The sequence below is a fragment of the Ceratotherium simum genome, chromosome 11 (assembly GCF_057802395.1).
Source record: "Ceratotherium simum simum isolate JZ-2026a chromosome 11, ASM5780239v1, whole genome shotgun sequence".
Taxonomy (NCBI): Eukaryota; Metazoa; Chordata; class Mammalia; order Perissodactyla; family Rhinocerotidae; genus Ceratotherium; species Ceratotherium simum.
In genome coordinates, this window is record NC_141910.1 from 28735350 (window position 1) to 28751581 (window position 16232).

At 36.3% G+C, this 16232-nt stretch overlaps 1 protein-coding gene across 5 annotated transcripts in view; it reads left to right on the forward strand.

Annotated features, from left to right (window-relative positions):
• Positions 1 to 16232, forward strand: part of PPP4R3B (protein phosphatase 4 regulatory subunit 3B) — a 73917-nt gene that overhangs the window by 26622 nt on the left and 31063 nt on the right. For all 5 annotated transcript variants that reach the window (XM_087436737.1, XM_004435669.3, XM_087436734.1 and 2 more), the window contains 3 exons: positions 921 to 998; positions 2373 to 2489; positions 3938 to 4054. In XM_087436737.1, coding sequence (XP_087292863.1) covers positions 921 to 998; positions 2373 to 2489; positions 3938 to 4054 — 312 coding nt within the window. The remainder of the gene's footprint in view (positions 1 to 920; positions 999 to 2372; positions 2490 to 3937; positions 4055 to 16232) is intronic.

The window sequence follows — 16232 nt, forward strand, 5'->3', positions numbered from 1 at the left end:
AGGGCCGGCCCAAGTTCTTGTGTTTTAAAAAGCTTTGTGATCTTAAAGCTGCCAGCATATGGTTTCCTTTACTGGTGTCCTTGTGCAACCTTTGTAATTTAACTTTTCCAGTCTGCTATTTGTTTTGTTTTTTTTTTATAATTTTTTTTTTCCCCCCCAAAGCCCCAGTAGTTAGATGTATGTCATAGCTGCACATCCTTCTAGTTGCTATATGTGGGACGCGGCCTCGGCATGGCCGGAGAAGCAGTGCGTTGGTGCGCGCTCGGGATCGGAACCCGGGCCACCAGCAGCGCAGCGCGCGCACTTAACCGCTAAGCCACAGGGCCGGCCCACCAGTCTGCTATTTGTAATTTAACTTTTCTCATTGATAGTGAGATCTTCAAGCTTGTTTGAATTATGTTTAAATTGAGATAAATGGACCCTGAGAGGGAACTAGAGAGTCTCTCAGTTAAAGTAAATGAGTTTTCATGCATGACATCTAGGACATCTATTTTTCTCTTCCAGAGTTCTTTAAATTCCACCACCCCCCCCAAAGCCCCAGTAGATAGCTGCATGTCATAGTTGCACATCCCCCCAGCCGCTGCATGTGGGACACGGCCCCAGCACAGCCAGAGAAGCGGTGCGTCGGCGCGCGCCCGGGTCCGAACCTGGGCCGCCAGCAGCGGAGCGCGCGCACCCAACCGCCAAGCCACGGGGCCGGCCCCCAGAGTTCTTTATATTCTTTAGGTGTTAATGTATATATAACAATATTGAATGATGTAGTAAAGTTTTGAAAATTATAACATGAATATACCGTGGATTTTTAGGTTTCATAATGAAACTACTATTAGGTTTTCAGCTACTTTTATTATAATTTATATAAATGAGTGTAACTTGATACTTTTGTTACTATTTCATAGTAATTATTTCTTATCATGTAGGAAGATGAGAAGTTTTTGTCTGAAGTTTTTGCACAATTAACAGATGAGGCTACAGATGATGATAAACGGCGTGAATTGGTAAGTTATTCTTGAAACAAATTGTTAAAGAACACTTACTCTTTTGGCCTACACAGCTTTAAATATTGAATTTGTTAACTTAGAGACAATTTTTTGTAATTAGTATGAGATGAAAGATATGTATTTAAATTATGCTATAAGAATGATTATTTTCAGAGTTTCTAAAACTTACTGTTTTGTATATTTTAGAAATTTCTTAACCATATTTTGATATGATTCCCCACCCCCCCGGTGAGGGAATCTGTGTGCCTTATAAATTTCAAAATTAGATAGGTGTTTTATGTTAGGACAGAACTACAAACTACAAACTCATACATTTTTATGGTTGTAGATAATCACATTATAGAGATGCTTTTCTTTTTAAACGAGAGGTAAGGAGAATGCTTCATTAATAAATGAATGATAAATAATTTGGTTCTTGGAAATGTTTTTTTATTTCAAATGTGTTTGTAATCACTTTATTGAGATATAAACCATGCTTTAGGGAAAGAGAGAAGTGATTGCTGTTTACCAGCAGTTTCTCATTTTTTCAAATATTGTAGATACTTGGGTTTTAAGAAGTAATGAAAAATTGCTGACTGAAAATCAGCCAAGTCATCTTTAGTGTAGTTATTTAGTAATAGCCTATCTCATTTATAAAATTAGTCCTTTAGAGTCGGAAATCTCTAATGTCCTTTCCAATTCTTAAAAATTGAATTGGACTTTTGAGGGCACCCTGGGAATCCATCCACCATTTGTTATAGCATGGTTTCTGTAAAAATGTGTGCTCTAATTTATTTATTTTTTTATTTTTTTTGTGAGGAAGACCGGCCCTGAGCCAACATCCGCTGCCAATCCTCCTCCTTTTTTTCCGTTTTTCTCCCCGAAGCCCCAGTAAACAGTTGCACGTCATAGTCGCACATCCTGCCAGTTGCTGTACGTGGGACGCCACCTCAGCATGGCCTGACAAGTGGCATGGGATCCTATCCCGGGCCGCCAGCAGCAGAGCGCACGCACCCAACTGCCAAGCCACAGGGCCAGCACCATGTGCTCTAATTTAAAATATCTGCTTTACGTGGGATTTTTACACCTTAATCGTAAATTGAGAATAGTATATATATGTGTATGCCCTCTGAGACTCCACATATACTGTGTACACTGTAATGTCTTTAGAGAGTTAATTGTTCAATGTTTGAGAAATAATGCAAGGTTTACTTTTAATGAGATGCTAGTTTTTAATATAGTCTTTAATGTAGGTTTTGAGGAGCAAGAATACCCTAAAAAGTCAAGGTCCTTGAGAAGGGTGAATTCTGTGCTGTGGTAGATCACACTACAGTGTGCCTCAAGTTTTCTTTTATGTGTGTCAGTTTCTAACTATACTTTCTAACATTACAGGTTAATTTTTTCAAGGAATTTTGTGCATTTTCTCAGACATTACAACCTCAAAACAGGGATGCATTTTTCAAAACTCTGGCAAAGTTGGGGATTCTTCCTGCTCTTGAAATTGTAATGGTAATTACACAGCTTCATTTCATATTTTTGAATATGTGAATTTGTAATAGATTTATATTGTGGGTGGGAAAGTATTTATTATAGTAATGCATATTGAATTTTAGAATTTAAGTTATGACTCACTTGATAGTGAATTATTATAAGGGTGTTTTCAATCTTTAGAATCTTGTTAACTTAAATTTGTTATATTAATATGTAATCACTTGCATATAATATGGCTTCAAGTGAATAAAAATGCTAAATTTTTACAAGACTGTTATCTCTTATATAATAATAATAAGTATGTTTCATAGAAACTGTAAAATATCTTTCCTTTTTAGACCAGTGAGTGAAGTGAGGGCAGACTGGACCAACAGGGCTCATGCTGCAATATGGGGTTAGAGCAATGGTTCTCATACTTTTGTTTTTGTGAGCTTTATCCATTGGTATTTATTTTGTGAAAAATTAAAACTGAGAAAATTAAGTATATATTAATTCATTTCAAAATAATAAAAATCAGCCCATTCTATGTTAACATAATACAACTTTTATGAACAATAATTTATCCAAAACAAAAACAAATTTATAAAAGTGGCATTCTTTCACATTTTTTGCCAGTCCATTTAATGTCTGGCTTAATAAAAGATAGTTAGATTCTCACAGCAGTTTCTGTGTTTAATTTGTTGTGATATATCACATATCCTATGGCCTCTGGAAAACCCTGCTGTACTTGTGATAGACTAAGAGTGGAAAAGGCCAATAATGCCTTAGTATTATTTATTATTATGAAAATAGTTTTAATCTCATGCACTTTCTGAAAAGGCCCCTTGCCAGGATTTCCTAGACCACACTTTGAGAACTGCTGAGTTAGGGACTGTTTTCAGAATCACCTAGAAATTTTATAACTTACAAATCATGTATCCTTCATGTGTTGAAGGGGGAAAAACATTCAGGATCACTATCTTAGAAAACTAAGTCGTGAGAAAGAGTGAAAATACCCAGTGTTTTCAAAAGCATCCTCTATATGGCGGGATGAGTCGTAAACTAAGGAGTAACTAACTATGGCAAATCCGGGGCCAAAGATAGATTCTGGAAAGTGTTGAAGCCTTAACTAGGAGACATCATTCATGTTTTTGCATATATTTAAGTGAAGAATCCTACCCCGAAGAAAATTTTTAATAGCATTTGTAAAGCATTGCTTTATAATCCTGTGCTGATTCTTATATTTAAATTCTCTGAGTATTTATCTTTGTGGTGGTAAAAACTGGCAGAAACTAATCATTAAGCTGCCTAAAAGTTTTTAATATTTGTAAAAGGAAAGGAAGAAAAAGAGAGGTTATATATTTTGATTCCAGTGCAATGTCTAATTCCAAAAAGTTGGAGATGTACACAGATTTGGGAAAGAAAAGAGTGACACAAGCATAACTTTCGTTAGCTGTCTCTAAGTAACCTAATTCTTCCTTTATCAGGGCATGGATGATTTGCAAGTCAGATCAGCTGCTACAGATATATTTTCTTATCTAGTAGAGTTTAGTCCATCCATGGTTCGAGAATTTGTAATGCAAGAAGCCCAGCAGAGTGATGACGTAAGTAATAATGCACTGGTTCTATGAGAATTACTTGTAGTGTAGTGTTTACAAACTATTGAGAGAATCGGCATAACCATAATTTTAATCTTTTATAAGCAAAATAATAGATTTCTGATCAGCTGTGACTTTGGCAAGCCCAGAATATGTGGCAATTGATTTGTTTCTTGTAAAAAAGAGATATTCAAACCAGTATTGAGATAAATAGATTATAATGGAATGAAATTCTTAGATGTTGGTCTTAAAAAAAGTTTCAAGTGCTAATGACATGTAATTTCAAGCCCTTAGGTCAAGCGTTTATCTAGAATAACTCAGAAGTTTTTTCACTAGTTCAAATGTGTATATTTTTTTAGTAGGGATGAACGTTTAATAATGAGACCAATGTTGTGTTTTCCTACTACAGAAATATTTAAACTTTCCCCTTAAACTGTTTTAAGAATAAAATGAACATATAGCTGTAATTTAAAATACTCTTTCTTATATTAAATATATTTTAGTCTTAAGTAGAAAATAACTAAAATATAATTGTCTCTTCTTAAAAAAAGGTTTTGATTCCCAATGTTAATTTAATTCTTGTATGAGTTAACTATTGAATTAAACTATATTTGTTTTATGTTTTATGTTTAATTTCTTGATGTCTATACTTAGATTTTTATGTTCTGTCTTTGTTAGATATTTCCAATGTTTTTTTTAAGCAATTTTATTTTAGAATCAGTTTGAGTTAATGCTATACTTGAGGGACTAGAAAAGAAATAGAAGAAATATTTGGTGTTAAGTATATTTTAAGGTTTTTTTTTAAACCCAAATGATGCTAAATCTGACTTAAAAGAAATATACCTAGTTTATTAATCAGTTTATAGTCTCGCTGTTGACGTTATCTTAGTGCCATCCTTTACAAAGATAACTTTAAAGATTTTATTTATTCATTTTCTTCCCCCCAAAGCCCCAGCAGATAGTTGTATGTCATAGGTTCACATCCTTCTAGTTGCTGTACGTGGGACTCGGCCTCGCGCTGGACGGAGAAGTGGTGCCTTGGGGCGCGCCCAGGATCCGAACCCGGGCCGCCAGCATCAGAGCGCGCGCACTTGACCGCTAAGCCACGGAGCCGGCCCCAAAGATAACTTTAAAATTAACACTCTTATTGCTCCATCTTAAATGATATATGTGACTAAACGCATTCATCATAAAATCTCTCAAACCATGAACATAGTGAGCCACTAACGTTTAGAATTCTTAACTCTTAAAGCTTTTATTTCTGTTTTCATTGGAAATAGTTCCTTGTTTACATTTAATTGATGCATGAGACTTAGAGAAGCAGTTACTGATTTTTAGCTACGACAAGTCTTTCTCAATTTCTCTTTTTCTTATAATCACAGTCTTCAAGGTCGTTTAATTCCCTGAATTTCTGAGATCTAAAAATTTTACAGTTTAAAAATTTTGTTGCCTCAAAATAATTGTTAGCCCACAAAAGGTGATAAGTTGTAATTTTTTTTTAATTTTCAAAATTAAAGATTTTACATGCTGAATTGTACTATATTGGGTCAATGGTAACCTTCAAAAAGAAAAAATGCTTACTATGTATTAAGTATGTAGTTGATATTTTGATGCCCTTTTAAAATAAATGCATAGCATTCAAACTTTTCTTTCTAGTGTTATAGAGCAGATTTGGTTTTAGGAACATGGACTACAGTATTAAAATATGTGTTGAGACACAAGGAAATATTAACATCTGGTACTATAGTCATTATTTCTATCCAAGCTAGAAGGATAGATTTAGCAATAACTATTGTCTTTTTGTTATGCCACAGATTTTACATGTTTTTATGCTAATGGCCTTTGAAACATTTAGTAAAACTTATTTTAGAATCTGACTCGATACGTAATACAACTATTACTGAACTACTTATTTTGGCAGGTATTTTCAGTGTATTTATCACTTAGGAATAAATTCATATGTTAATTTTTAGATATGATAATAGTATTGAGGTTATTTTTTTGAGTTCTTTTTAAAGATTCTTAATGAAATATTTATAGAATTATGTATATGGAATTTGCTTCAGAATAATTCTGGAGGGTGAAATTTGCCATAGTAAGAAGTTAAAAAAATATGTAAGCTAATCTCTGTGGGTTAACTGTTCAATATTTTATATTGAACATATTCCATTTTATTTCTTAAAATTGCATCAGTTTTTTAATTTTTAATTTTGAAGTAATTTTAAATTTTTACAGAAAAGTTACAGTAATAATACAAATAACTCCCATATACACTCCATCCAGATTTCCTAATTGTTAACATTTTCTCTCTCATTTGCTTTACTATTCTTTTTCTTTGCTTATGTTTGTATATACATATTTACATACATACTTATTTTTGTTCTGAACCATTGAAGAATAAGGTACAGACATGATGGCACAATGCCCCTTTACCCTTGTTTACTTGAATGTCTGTGTGCTAAAAACTCTACATACATACAGTATAATTATCAAAATCAAGAAATTAACATTTTTACAATACTATTATCTAACTACAGTCCTAAATCAGATTTTGTCAGTTATCCCAGTAATGTCCTCTTTAACCAGACAAAAATGAAAAGTTTCTGATCCAGTATCCAACAATTTGCATTTGTCTGATGTTTCCTCATGATTCCATTCAGGTTATTTCTTTGGGTGAGGAATGGTACAGAAGTAACGTTGACTTCAGTGCATCATATTAAGAAATTCCCCTAACTTTAAAAAATGAGTTTAAATTTTTGTCCAGGCTGTTTTGCCATTTCACAGACTTAAGGAGTTGGACCATTAAGTTCTGCAGAATTTTGAGGAGCTATTGTTGCTTTCTTCTAACATGTCAGAATGGATTGAAAGAGGTATTGGTTCTGTAATACTTGTAGCCTTTATTCAAAGTGAGCAAATTTCATATGCATAACTTTTTTGTGTGTGTGTGAGGAAGACCAGCCCTGAGCTAACGTCCGTTGCCAATCCTCCTCTTTTTGCTGAGGAATATTGGCCCTGGGCTAACATCCGTGCCCATCTTCCTCTACTTTATATGGGACGCCGCCACAGCATGGCTTGACAAGCAGTGCATCCGTGGGCGCCTGGGATCCTAACTTGCGAACCCTGGACTGCCGAAGCGGAGGGCACGCACCTAACTCCTGCACCACCGGGCCGGCCCCTGCATAACTTTCTTTTTAATTCTTACATTTATATTAAGAAAAAAACTGGAAATGTTTTCATAACATGCATCAGTTATTTTTGTTCTCCTTCAGAATATTCTTCCTGCTCTTGCCGTTCTATCTTTCTTATCTTATTTACTATATTCATGGAATCTAAGATACACAGATGCTAATATTTTCTTGACCTTGCCAGAAAGTGTCAGTGGAAAATTTTTGTGCAACTTTATCATGATTGCCACTTGGCTGATAGTGACTGTCTAATGCCATAGATTATAAAATGTATCTCAATGTCAAGAAATTAAAACTTTTAAGAAATCTATATTAGAAACAATGAAATTAAGCGTGTTCTTTATCTTTCCCACTCAGAAGATAAAGATGCCAGCTGATAATCTGGATAATCTCTGAATTCTATGTGTAGGTACCCAGAGCTTGCACTCTGTCGCTAATTACTTTTGGCAATCTTGCAAAATTCTTAAACCCACTTAAATGTACTTCAAGAACAAAAGTATGTGTTTCTAAGAATAGTATGAGGTGAGTGTGATGAAACCAACAGGAGTGTCGTTTCTCTAAAACTTTGATTTAGAAACAACTAAAACGTAGAAATATCTCCCAGAAACTGTGGTTAAACTCACTTAAATGTTGCTATTTAGATGAGGGATGGCAAACTTTCCTCAAAGCACCAGAAGGTGAATAAGATTTGGTGGGCCCTGTGATCTCTGTCATGACTCTTCAACCCTGCCACTGTATTATGAACTATCCATAGACGGTTTGAAAATGAACAGATGTGGCTGTGTTCCCGTACAGTTTTACTGTACAACTTTATTTACAAAGTAGCCAATTGGCCAGGTAGTTGCCAACCCCTGACTTAGACCCTTTCCTCAGAATATTGCAGGTAAATGGTGGTGGCACTTAGATGCTCGTTCTGAGTTGAAGGTTGTAATTGCAGAAGCTACTATGGCGGTGTGATAAGAAGTAAAACAAAGAGACCATAGAAATAAGCAGACATCAGTGAGGAGGAAGTTGTTGGGCTCTTTAAGACTATAAATTTAAGAGAGTGTTCTCTAGAATAGATTTTGGTGCCCCAGCATTGGAATAAGTTCACTGGGGTTACTCTATAATGGTTTATTTTCAGCTCCATCCAAAGAAGAAATTTTCCAGTAGTTTGTCTTACATGTTCATTATTTTGCTGCAGTTGCTTGGGAATGAGTTTTCTAGCCAGAGTAACGCCATTGTTGGAGAAGCAGGTTGTGGAAAATTAGATTTGTACTTGCAGTGTTTTAATGCCAGTGAAGAACTCTAGCAGACAATTAGAGATGCTGACTTGAATTTTGAGAGGGTTGTCCGACTTTAGTGATCTTCTGTTCTATTCCCCTTGTTGTGCCATTGGAGAAACAGGCATGGAAGAGTTAATGTCACTTAGATAGCTACTCACTGGCAGTACTGCAGTTAGAGGCTAGGTCTTTTGATTTAGCTATTTCTTCTGTTCATCAGGCTTGCTCTATTGTGTTAATTAAGAAATGAAACATTCCTTACAGACAACTTATAATGCTGATAATACTTTTAGTTTATTGATGAATGTCCAGCCATTTATTATATTGCTTAGGAACTATTTGTTCATTATCTCTGAAAGTACGTTATTACTTTTGAGTGGATTTAGTCGTGCATTGTAGCAGACTAATTTTAATTGTTTACTGAGCTGAGTATACCTCTGGGATAAGATGGTATTGCTATTCTGTACTGCTCTGTGCAACATAACCTCTAGATCCGTGGTTAATTGCACTATTTTAGAAGTTGATTTTTACTTACTTTAGCAGAATCCAGTAATTCAATAATAATAATAGAACCTAGCATGTATCATAGGGTTCATCTCGTTTGTTTCCCATCTCATAATGTCTTTCATTGGCTGATGTCTACTGCATTACCAACTGTAGTTTCATATATTTTATCCAGTTTTTTGTTGTTGTTTCAGGTAAAAGAGTAAATCTAGTTCCTCTTACTCCATCTTGGCCAGAAGCACAAATCTGATTCAATTTTTTATTTTCTGAGCAAATTTTGACTGGCCCTTATTCAGAATTGGACATTTTGTGGATTCGTGTCTCTTATGTGTTATTTTCTTTAATAATTATTCATGTCTCATTAAAGAGACTTCAGAACATTAAAAAATAAACCTATCTGACTCAAGGATTTAGAAACCAACTTTTTAAGACTTTCGTGTCATTGAGTGTGGCAATTGGTGTTATTGATTGAGAAATTCCCTTTTTTGCCCCCTTTTTTCCAGCCTCTTTTTTTCTCTGTCTGTCTCACTATCCTGTTTTTTCCTTTTCTCTTCTTCAACAGTGAAGTCGTAATAATAGGCTTGAAGAGTGCTGCTCCGTTTCTATGATGATGGAAATGTTTATTTTGTAGTCATTCGACAAGATAGCCATTAGCTACCTATGGCTACTGAGCACTTAAAATGTAGGTAGTGTGACTGAGGAATTACTAATTTTAATTTAAACAGCCTCATGTGGCAAGTGGATACAATATTGGACAGCATAGGGTTAGAATAATTACCACTTATACAACCAGTCTTTTATCTTTTATCTTGTAGCCAATCTAAGCAAAGCATTGTGTGGATCAGGTCTCTGTTTTAGAAGGATAGTTCTAACGACATTTTGGAGGACAGAAAGCTGGAGAAGGCGGCTTGACCTGTGACAGGAGAAAGGAAGAAGGGGAATAAGGAATTAATGTATCACTTAGGAATGGGTTTGGTTTTATATACCAGAAAAACCAGGAGTGACGTCAGCAAGATGGCAGAATAGGAACTTCCAGCCCTCATACCCCCAACAGAAACACCAATTAAACAATCATCAACAGACAAGAACATCTCCATGAGACTTCCAGAATCTTAGCACCTTGGTGGAGCACAGAAATGAGAAAGGATGCATTGAAAAGGGTAAGAACAGTTCCGCTTTAGCCATGTCATTTCTCCCCCAAGCCAACACAGCACAGTGCCGAGAGAGATCCCCTGGGCCCCTGAATTCTCCCATGAGGTAAAAAGAGAGCAAAGTGGGCCGGCCCCGTGGCTTGGCAGTTAAGTGCGTGTGCTCCACTGCTGGCGGCCCGGGTTTGGATCCCGGGCGCGCACCGACACACCGCTTCTCTGGCCATGCTGTGGCTGCGTCCCACATACAGCAAGTAGAAGGATGTGCAGCTATGACATACAACTATATACTGGGGCTTTGGGGGGAAAAATAAATAAATAAAATCATTAAAAAAAAAAAAAAACAAAGTGAGAGTCAGACATCCCCAGCCTTTCAGTACACTACCCAAGAGAGCCATTTCTTTCGTGCCTCACCCAGAACACTGAGGGAATCACCTCATGATAGCTAAAAACAAAGAAAAGGGGCAGAGACTCTCAACACCGCTGCATAGATCTCAGTAGCTGGTCCATTTACCCTAGTAATGGACCCCACCAGCCAGCCCAGCCAGAATCTCTGACTGGGCTGACTGGTGAAGGGCTTTCCCTGCCAAAGCCAGTCTGTAAAGACTGGAAGAGCTAACTGCTTCTTTAGATGTGCAGACACCAACAAAGGCTACAAAGATCCTGAAGAATCAGGGAAACTTGCATCAGGACACCACCAAAGAAACAAAATCAGGCTCTAGTAACCGACCCTAAAAAAATGGAGAACTATGAACTGCCTGACAAAGAATTCAAAATAATTGTGTTAAGCTCAGTGAGCTAGAAAAGAACACAGTTAGCTAACTAAATGAATTCAGGAAAACAATACATGAACAAAATGAGAAGTTCAGGGGCCGGCCCTGTGGCCTAGTGGTTAAGTTTGGCACGTTCTGCTTCGGTGGCACAGGTTCACAGGTTCAGATCCCAGGCACAGACCTACACCACTCATCAGCCATGCTGTGGCAGTGACCCAGATACAAAATAGAGAAAGATTGGCACAGATGTTAGTTCAGGGCTAATCTTCCTCAAGCAAAAAAAACAAAAAATGCAGATTGGCAATGGATGTTAGCGCAGGAAAAATCCTCTTCAGCAAAAAAGAAAAAAAAAAATGAGAAGTTCAACAAAGAGATAGAAACTATAAAGGAAGAACCAAAAGAAATTCTGGAGCTGAAGAATACAGTGACTAAACTGAAAAAAATCAATAAACAGATTCAGTCAAACTCAATCAAACAAGAAAAAGAGAAGATGAAGACAGGCCATTTGAAATTATCCAGTCAGAGAACAAAAAGAAAAAGTGAAGAAAGCCTACATGAATTAAGGGACACCATAAAATAAAACAATATATACATTATGGGAGTCTCAGAGGAGAGGGGAAAGAGTAAGGGGCAGAAAGCATATTTAAAGAAATAATGGCTAAAACTCATCAAATCAGGGGAGAGAGAGTGTCATCAGGTACATGAAGCTCATATGTCCCCAGCAGATTCAACCCAAAGAGATCTTCACCAAGAGACATTATAATAAAACTGTCAAAAACCAAAGACAGACTTTTGAGAGCAGCAAAACAGAAAAAAACTCACCACATACAAGGAAACCCCCATAAGGCTGTCAGCAGATTTCTCAGCCAAAATGTTGCAGGCCAAGGGACAGTGAGTTCATATATTCAAAGTGCTGAAAGAAAAAAGCCTCTAACTAAAAAAACTTTACCTGGAGGAAGATTGGCAGCAGATGTTAGCTCAGGGCGAATCTTCCTCAGCAAAAAAAAAAAAAAAAAAAATCCTGACAAAGCTGTCCTTCAGAAATGAAGGAGAAAGACTTTCCCAGACAAACAAAAACTAAGGGAGTTTGTCGCTACTAGACATGCCTTATAAGATGCAGTAAAGGGAATTCTTCAAGTTAAAATGAAAGAACACTAAACAGCAATATAAAAGCATATGAAAGCATAAATCTCATTGGCGAAGATAAATATATAGACAAATACAGAATGTAATACTCTAATGGTGGTGTGTAAGTCACTTTTAACCCTAGTATAAAAAGTAGAAGACAAAATATTAAGAATAACTGTAACTTTGTTAATAGATACCCAATATAAAAAGAAAAATTCTAACATGAATAACATAGTATGTAGGTTGGGGAGTAAAAGTGTAGAGAGTTTGTATGCAATTGCTGATAAGAGCTTAATATCCACAATATGTAAGGAACTCCTACAACTCAATGACAGGAAAACAAATAATTTAAAGATGGGCAAAGGAACTGAATAGACATTTCTCCAAAGTAGAAATACAAATGGCCAACTGGTATGTGTGGAAGTGCTCAACATCGCTAATCATCAGGGAAATGCTAATAAAAACCATAATGAGATTATCACCTCATACCTGTTAGGGTGGCTGTTACCAAAAAAATCAAAAGATAACAAGTCTTGATAAGGATGTGGAGAAAAGAGAATCTTTGTACAATGTTGGTGGGAATGTAAATTGGTGCAGCCACTATGGAAAACACTATGGAAGTTACTCAAAAAATTAAAATAGAACTACCTTATGATCCAGCAATCCCACTTCTGGGTATAAATCCAAGAGAATTGAAATCAGGATCTTAAAGCGATATCTGCAACTCCCATGTTCATTGCAGCATTGTTCACAATAGCCTAGAACTAGAAGCAATTTAAGTGTCCATCTACGGATGAATGGATCAAGATTTGTCATATGCATAATACATACAATGGGATATTGTTCAGCCTTAATAAAAGAAGGAAATCTGGCAATTTTTGACAGCTTGGATGCACCTGGAAGACATTGTGCTAAATAAAATAAGCCAGACAGAAGGATAAATACTGCATGATACTGTTTATATGAGGAGTATAAAATAGACTCATAGAAGCAGAGAGTATAATAGTGCTTGCAAGGGATGGAGAGAGGGAGAAACAGGGAGGTGTTAGTCAAAGGGTACAGTTTCAATTATACAGGATGAATAAGTCCTAGAGATCTACTGTATAGTTTAGTACCTGTAGTTAACAATATTGCATACTTAAAAATTTGCTAAGAGGGTAAAGATATTATGTTAAGTGTTGTGTTTTTATCACGAAAAAGAAAGAACAAACAACTTACAATAGTTTTAACTAATAAAGGTTTTATTTTATTTGGGTCACAATAAGTCAAGGAGCAACTCCACAATGCCCTCAGATATCCAGCCCCATGATGCCGAAAGACTTTCATCTTTTGAGTCAGTCATCCTAAGCTTCTGGTTTTAGTGCTTTACTTGAAGTTGGAAGATTGCTATTCCACCTCCAGGCAGCAAGAAGAAGAAAGGCAAAGGGCAAAAAAATGGAGAGAACTAGATAGCTTTTCTGTTTCATTTTAAAGTGCTTTCCTGAAGGTTCCACTTAGCAGTTTCTACTTAGATTTCTTTGGCCAATAGTGAGTTACCCTCAGCTGCAAAGGAAGCTAGGAAATACAATGTTTTAGCTGAGTGCATTGCCTCTCTGAACAAAATTTGGGCTCTGCTAACAGGACAAAGAGAATATAGACTAGATTGGCATCTAGTAGTGTCTGCCACAGTCCATCTGTATAGCTACCTAACATCCATGTACACTTTTCTTTCCTCACCCACCCTCTCCTCAAGGGAGACAGATGAAGTTTCCATTCGCTTCTGTATCCAGCACCACGTCCAGAATATTTGGATGTTGTACAGTCCTCTTCAGGTCCAGATAAGGTTCTTAGTGTTTCAGTAATCTATAAACAAAAAGATAATTCATCTGCCCCCAACATCACAATTAAACTCCTTTTGTTTGGAAAAAGGGAGAACATAGATACAGCAGTCATTCATTCACTGCTGTGATGTACTGGTCTGTCAAATATTTGTTGAAGAGCAGTAGCTTAGACTCCTTGTGCCTGGTGGTCCTTGATTAATCAAACCAGCTGTCCCTGATTCTGTGTTCTGAAGAATCTCCCTTGCCTATTTTCTTCCAAAGCCCAGGTTCCTTCCCTTATGTCATTATCAGCTGTGGCTACATCTGCGACAGGCAGTGGGAAGATGCCTTTCCTTCAGGGCTCAATATAATCTGTGTAGCCTACTTGCTGTTGGTGTGAGTTCTCTGGCCCAGTGGTGGTCTTAGAGATTGAACAATCACAGGCTGTTGTTTATTCTAAAACTTTCTTGACAGTTAAGCTTCCTTAACTGTTTAGTAGGCTTCCAAACTATTTGCTTCTTGTGGATTCTAAAGATCTTATCTAAGCATAATCTTTAAACCTGAAGATTCCCTTTTACCTACTGACCTCTGTGCCCTTCCTGTCTCAAGTTTGGGTACCTTAAAAAGCTCTAAAGAGGGGCCGGCCCTGTGGCCCAGTGGTTAAGGTTCTGCACGCTCTGCTTCAGCGGCCCAGGATCGCCGGTTCGGATTCCAAGCGTGGACCTACTCCACTCATCAGCCATTTGCTGTGGAGGCGTCCCACATACAAAATAGGGGAAGACGGGCATGGATGTTAGCTCAGGACCAATCTTCCTCATCAAAAAAAAAAAAGCTCTAAAGAATAGCACTCAGTGGTGCATATACCTTTGGCAGAGGAGTCTTACGTGTCTTTGAGAAAGGCAGTTCTTTTCTTTTTTTTTTTTTAATCTCTTGAAAAGACTAGTTTTCTGTAGCAGTCTGTTTCACTATGAAATACTTAAATTGACTTTTTTATTTCCGCAAGTCACCAAATTAAGGGACTCTCAGTCAGCACAGTCCCCTTTTATCTCTGCTGGTAGACCAGCAGAGTTTGGCATTGGTACTTATGGAATCAGGATTTGTGAGAGACTGTGTTTGAGAGAGAAGACAAGAGTAAAAAGTTTAAAGAGTATGTATTGAAATGACATTTTGGTGTATGAGCTATACCTTAAGTCTTTCTTGTCACTCTGTTTTTATTTAGATGTAACCTAAATTCATCGTTTTTTTTTTTTGCCCAATTTTAAATGAATGAACTTATGTAAGAGAATTATATATAACTGAGCAAATTATCTGAGGCCCTAATTAACTGGTGGAATCCAAGTTGTACACATTTACATAAATTTAAAGTAAGTAAATGCGATGGCATTGTTCTGAAGATAGCTCATTGGCTAACACCTTTTTGTAATATCTTAACATTTTTATATGAAGTATGCTTTGCTGAACATACCAGGATAAGGAACAGCAGCAGATTAATGTGGAATCTGATCTTTTCCCTCTAATTGAAATAAGGCTTGAGTCTGGATTTATTAATGTAGCTCTGTGATTTTTATTTCATAATTCCTCTTTGAAGACATTTTATTCTGTTTCTAGTGCCAAAATAGAATTGATTCATTGGTGTTCAAATTTTAAAACATGGTAGAGGGTGGGGTTCTAGTTTTAAGCAGTTAGATGCTCTGATGTGATTTTGTTGGTTCTCCATTGCATTTAAGATCACAGACAACTTCAGAAGGAAATACTGTTTTTGGATAACACAGTGTGTTAAGTTTGGGAGGCACAGGCAAAACAAAAAAATAACAAAAAAGTGCTTCATACTGAAGCTTTCTTTTTATTACTTTGCAGAATTCTCCCAATTTAAGACATTTATCTTCATTTCTTGCAGTTTCCCTTATTTCATCTCCTTCAGTTACTACCTTTCTTTCTCCAATAATAAACATATTCTCAAATCCACTGAGTTGATGTCAAAACTTTTTCCTTTGACATGAACAATCACTGTGTCCAACTTTAACGTTTAAGACTTCTGCTTTAAAAATACAGGCAGAAGGCAAGTAAATTTTGTATCTGCAAGCTGCTTTATAGCTCTTTATATTTTAAAGACCCAAGAGTGTGTTACTAATGTAACAATAAATTTATTTGACATTAGATCGTTATATAAGATAATGTGTACCCACTCACCTCCTGTAGAGAATAGTGTACTGGGTTATTTTTTCTTCTTTTTTGTTTTTTTGCTATAAAGGATTTTCTGGTTAGAAGCTGAGATTATCTGTATTTTGGGGTCACATGATGTGTAAACTTGCTTGTTTAGTCAACTTCTAAATTTATACCTGAGGCTGAAACATAGAATCTGTTAGAACCTCCAGTGAACAAGAA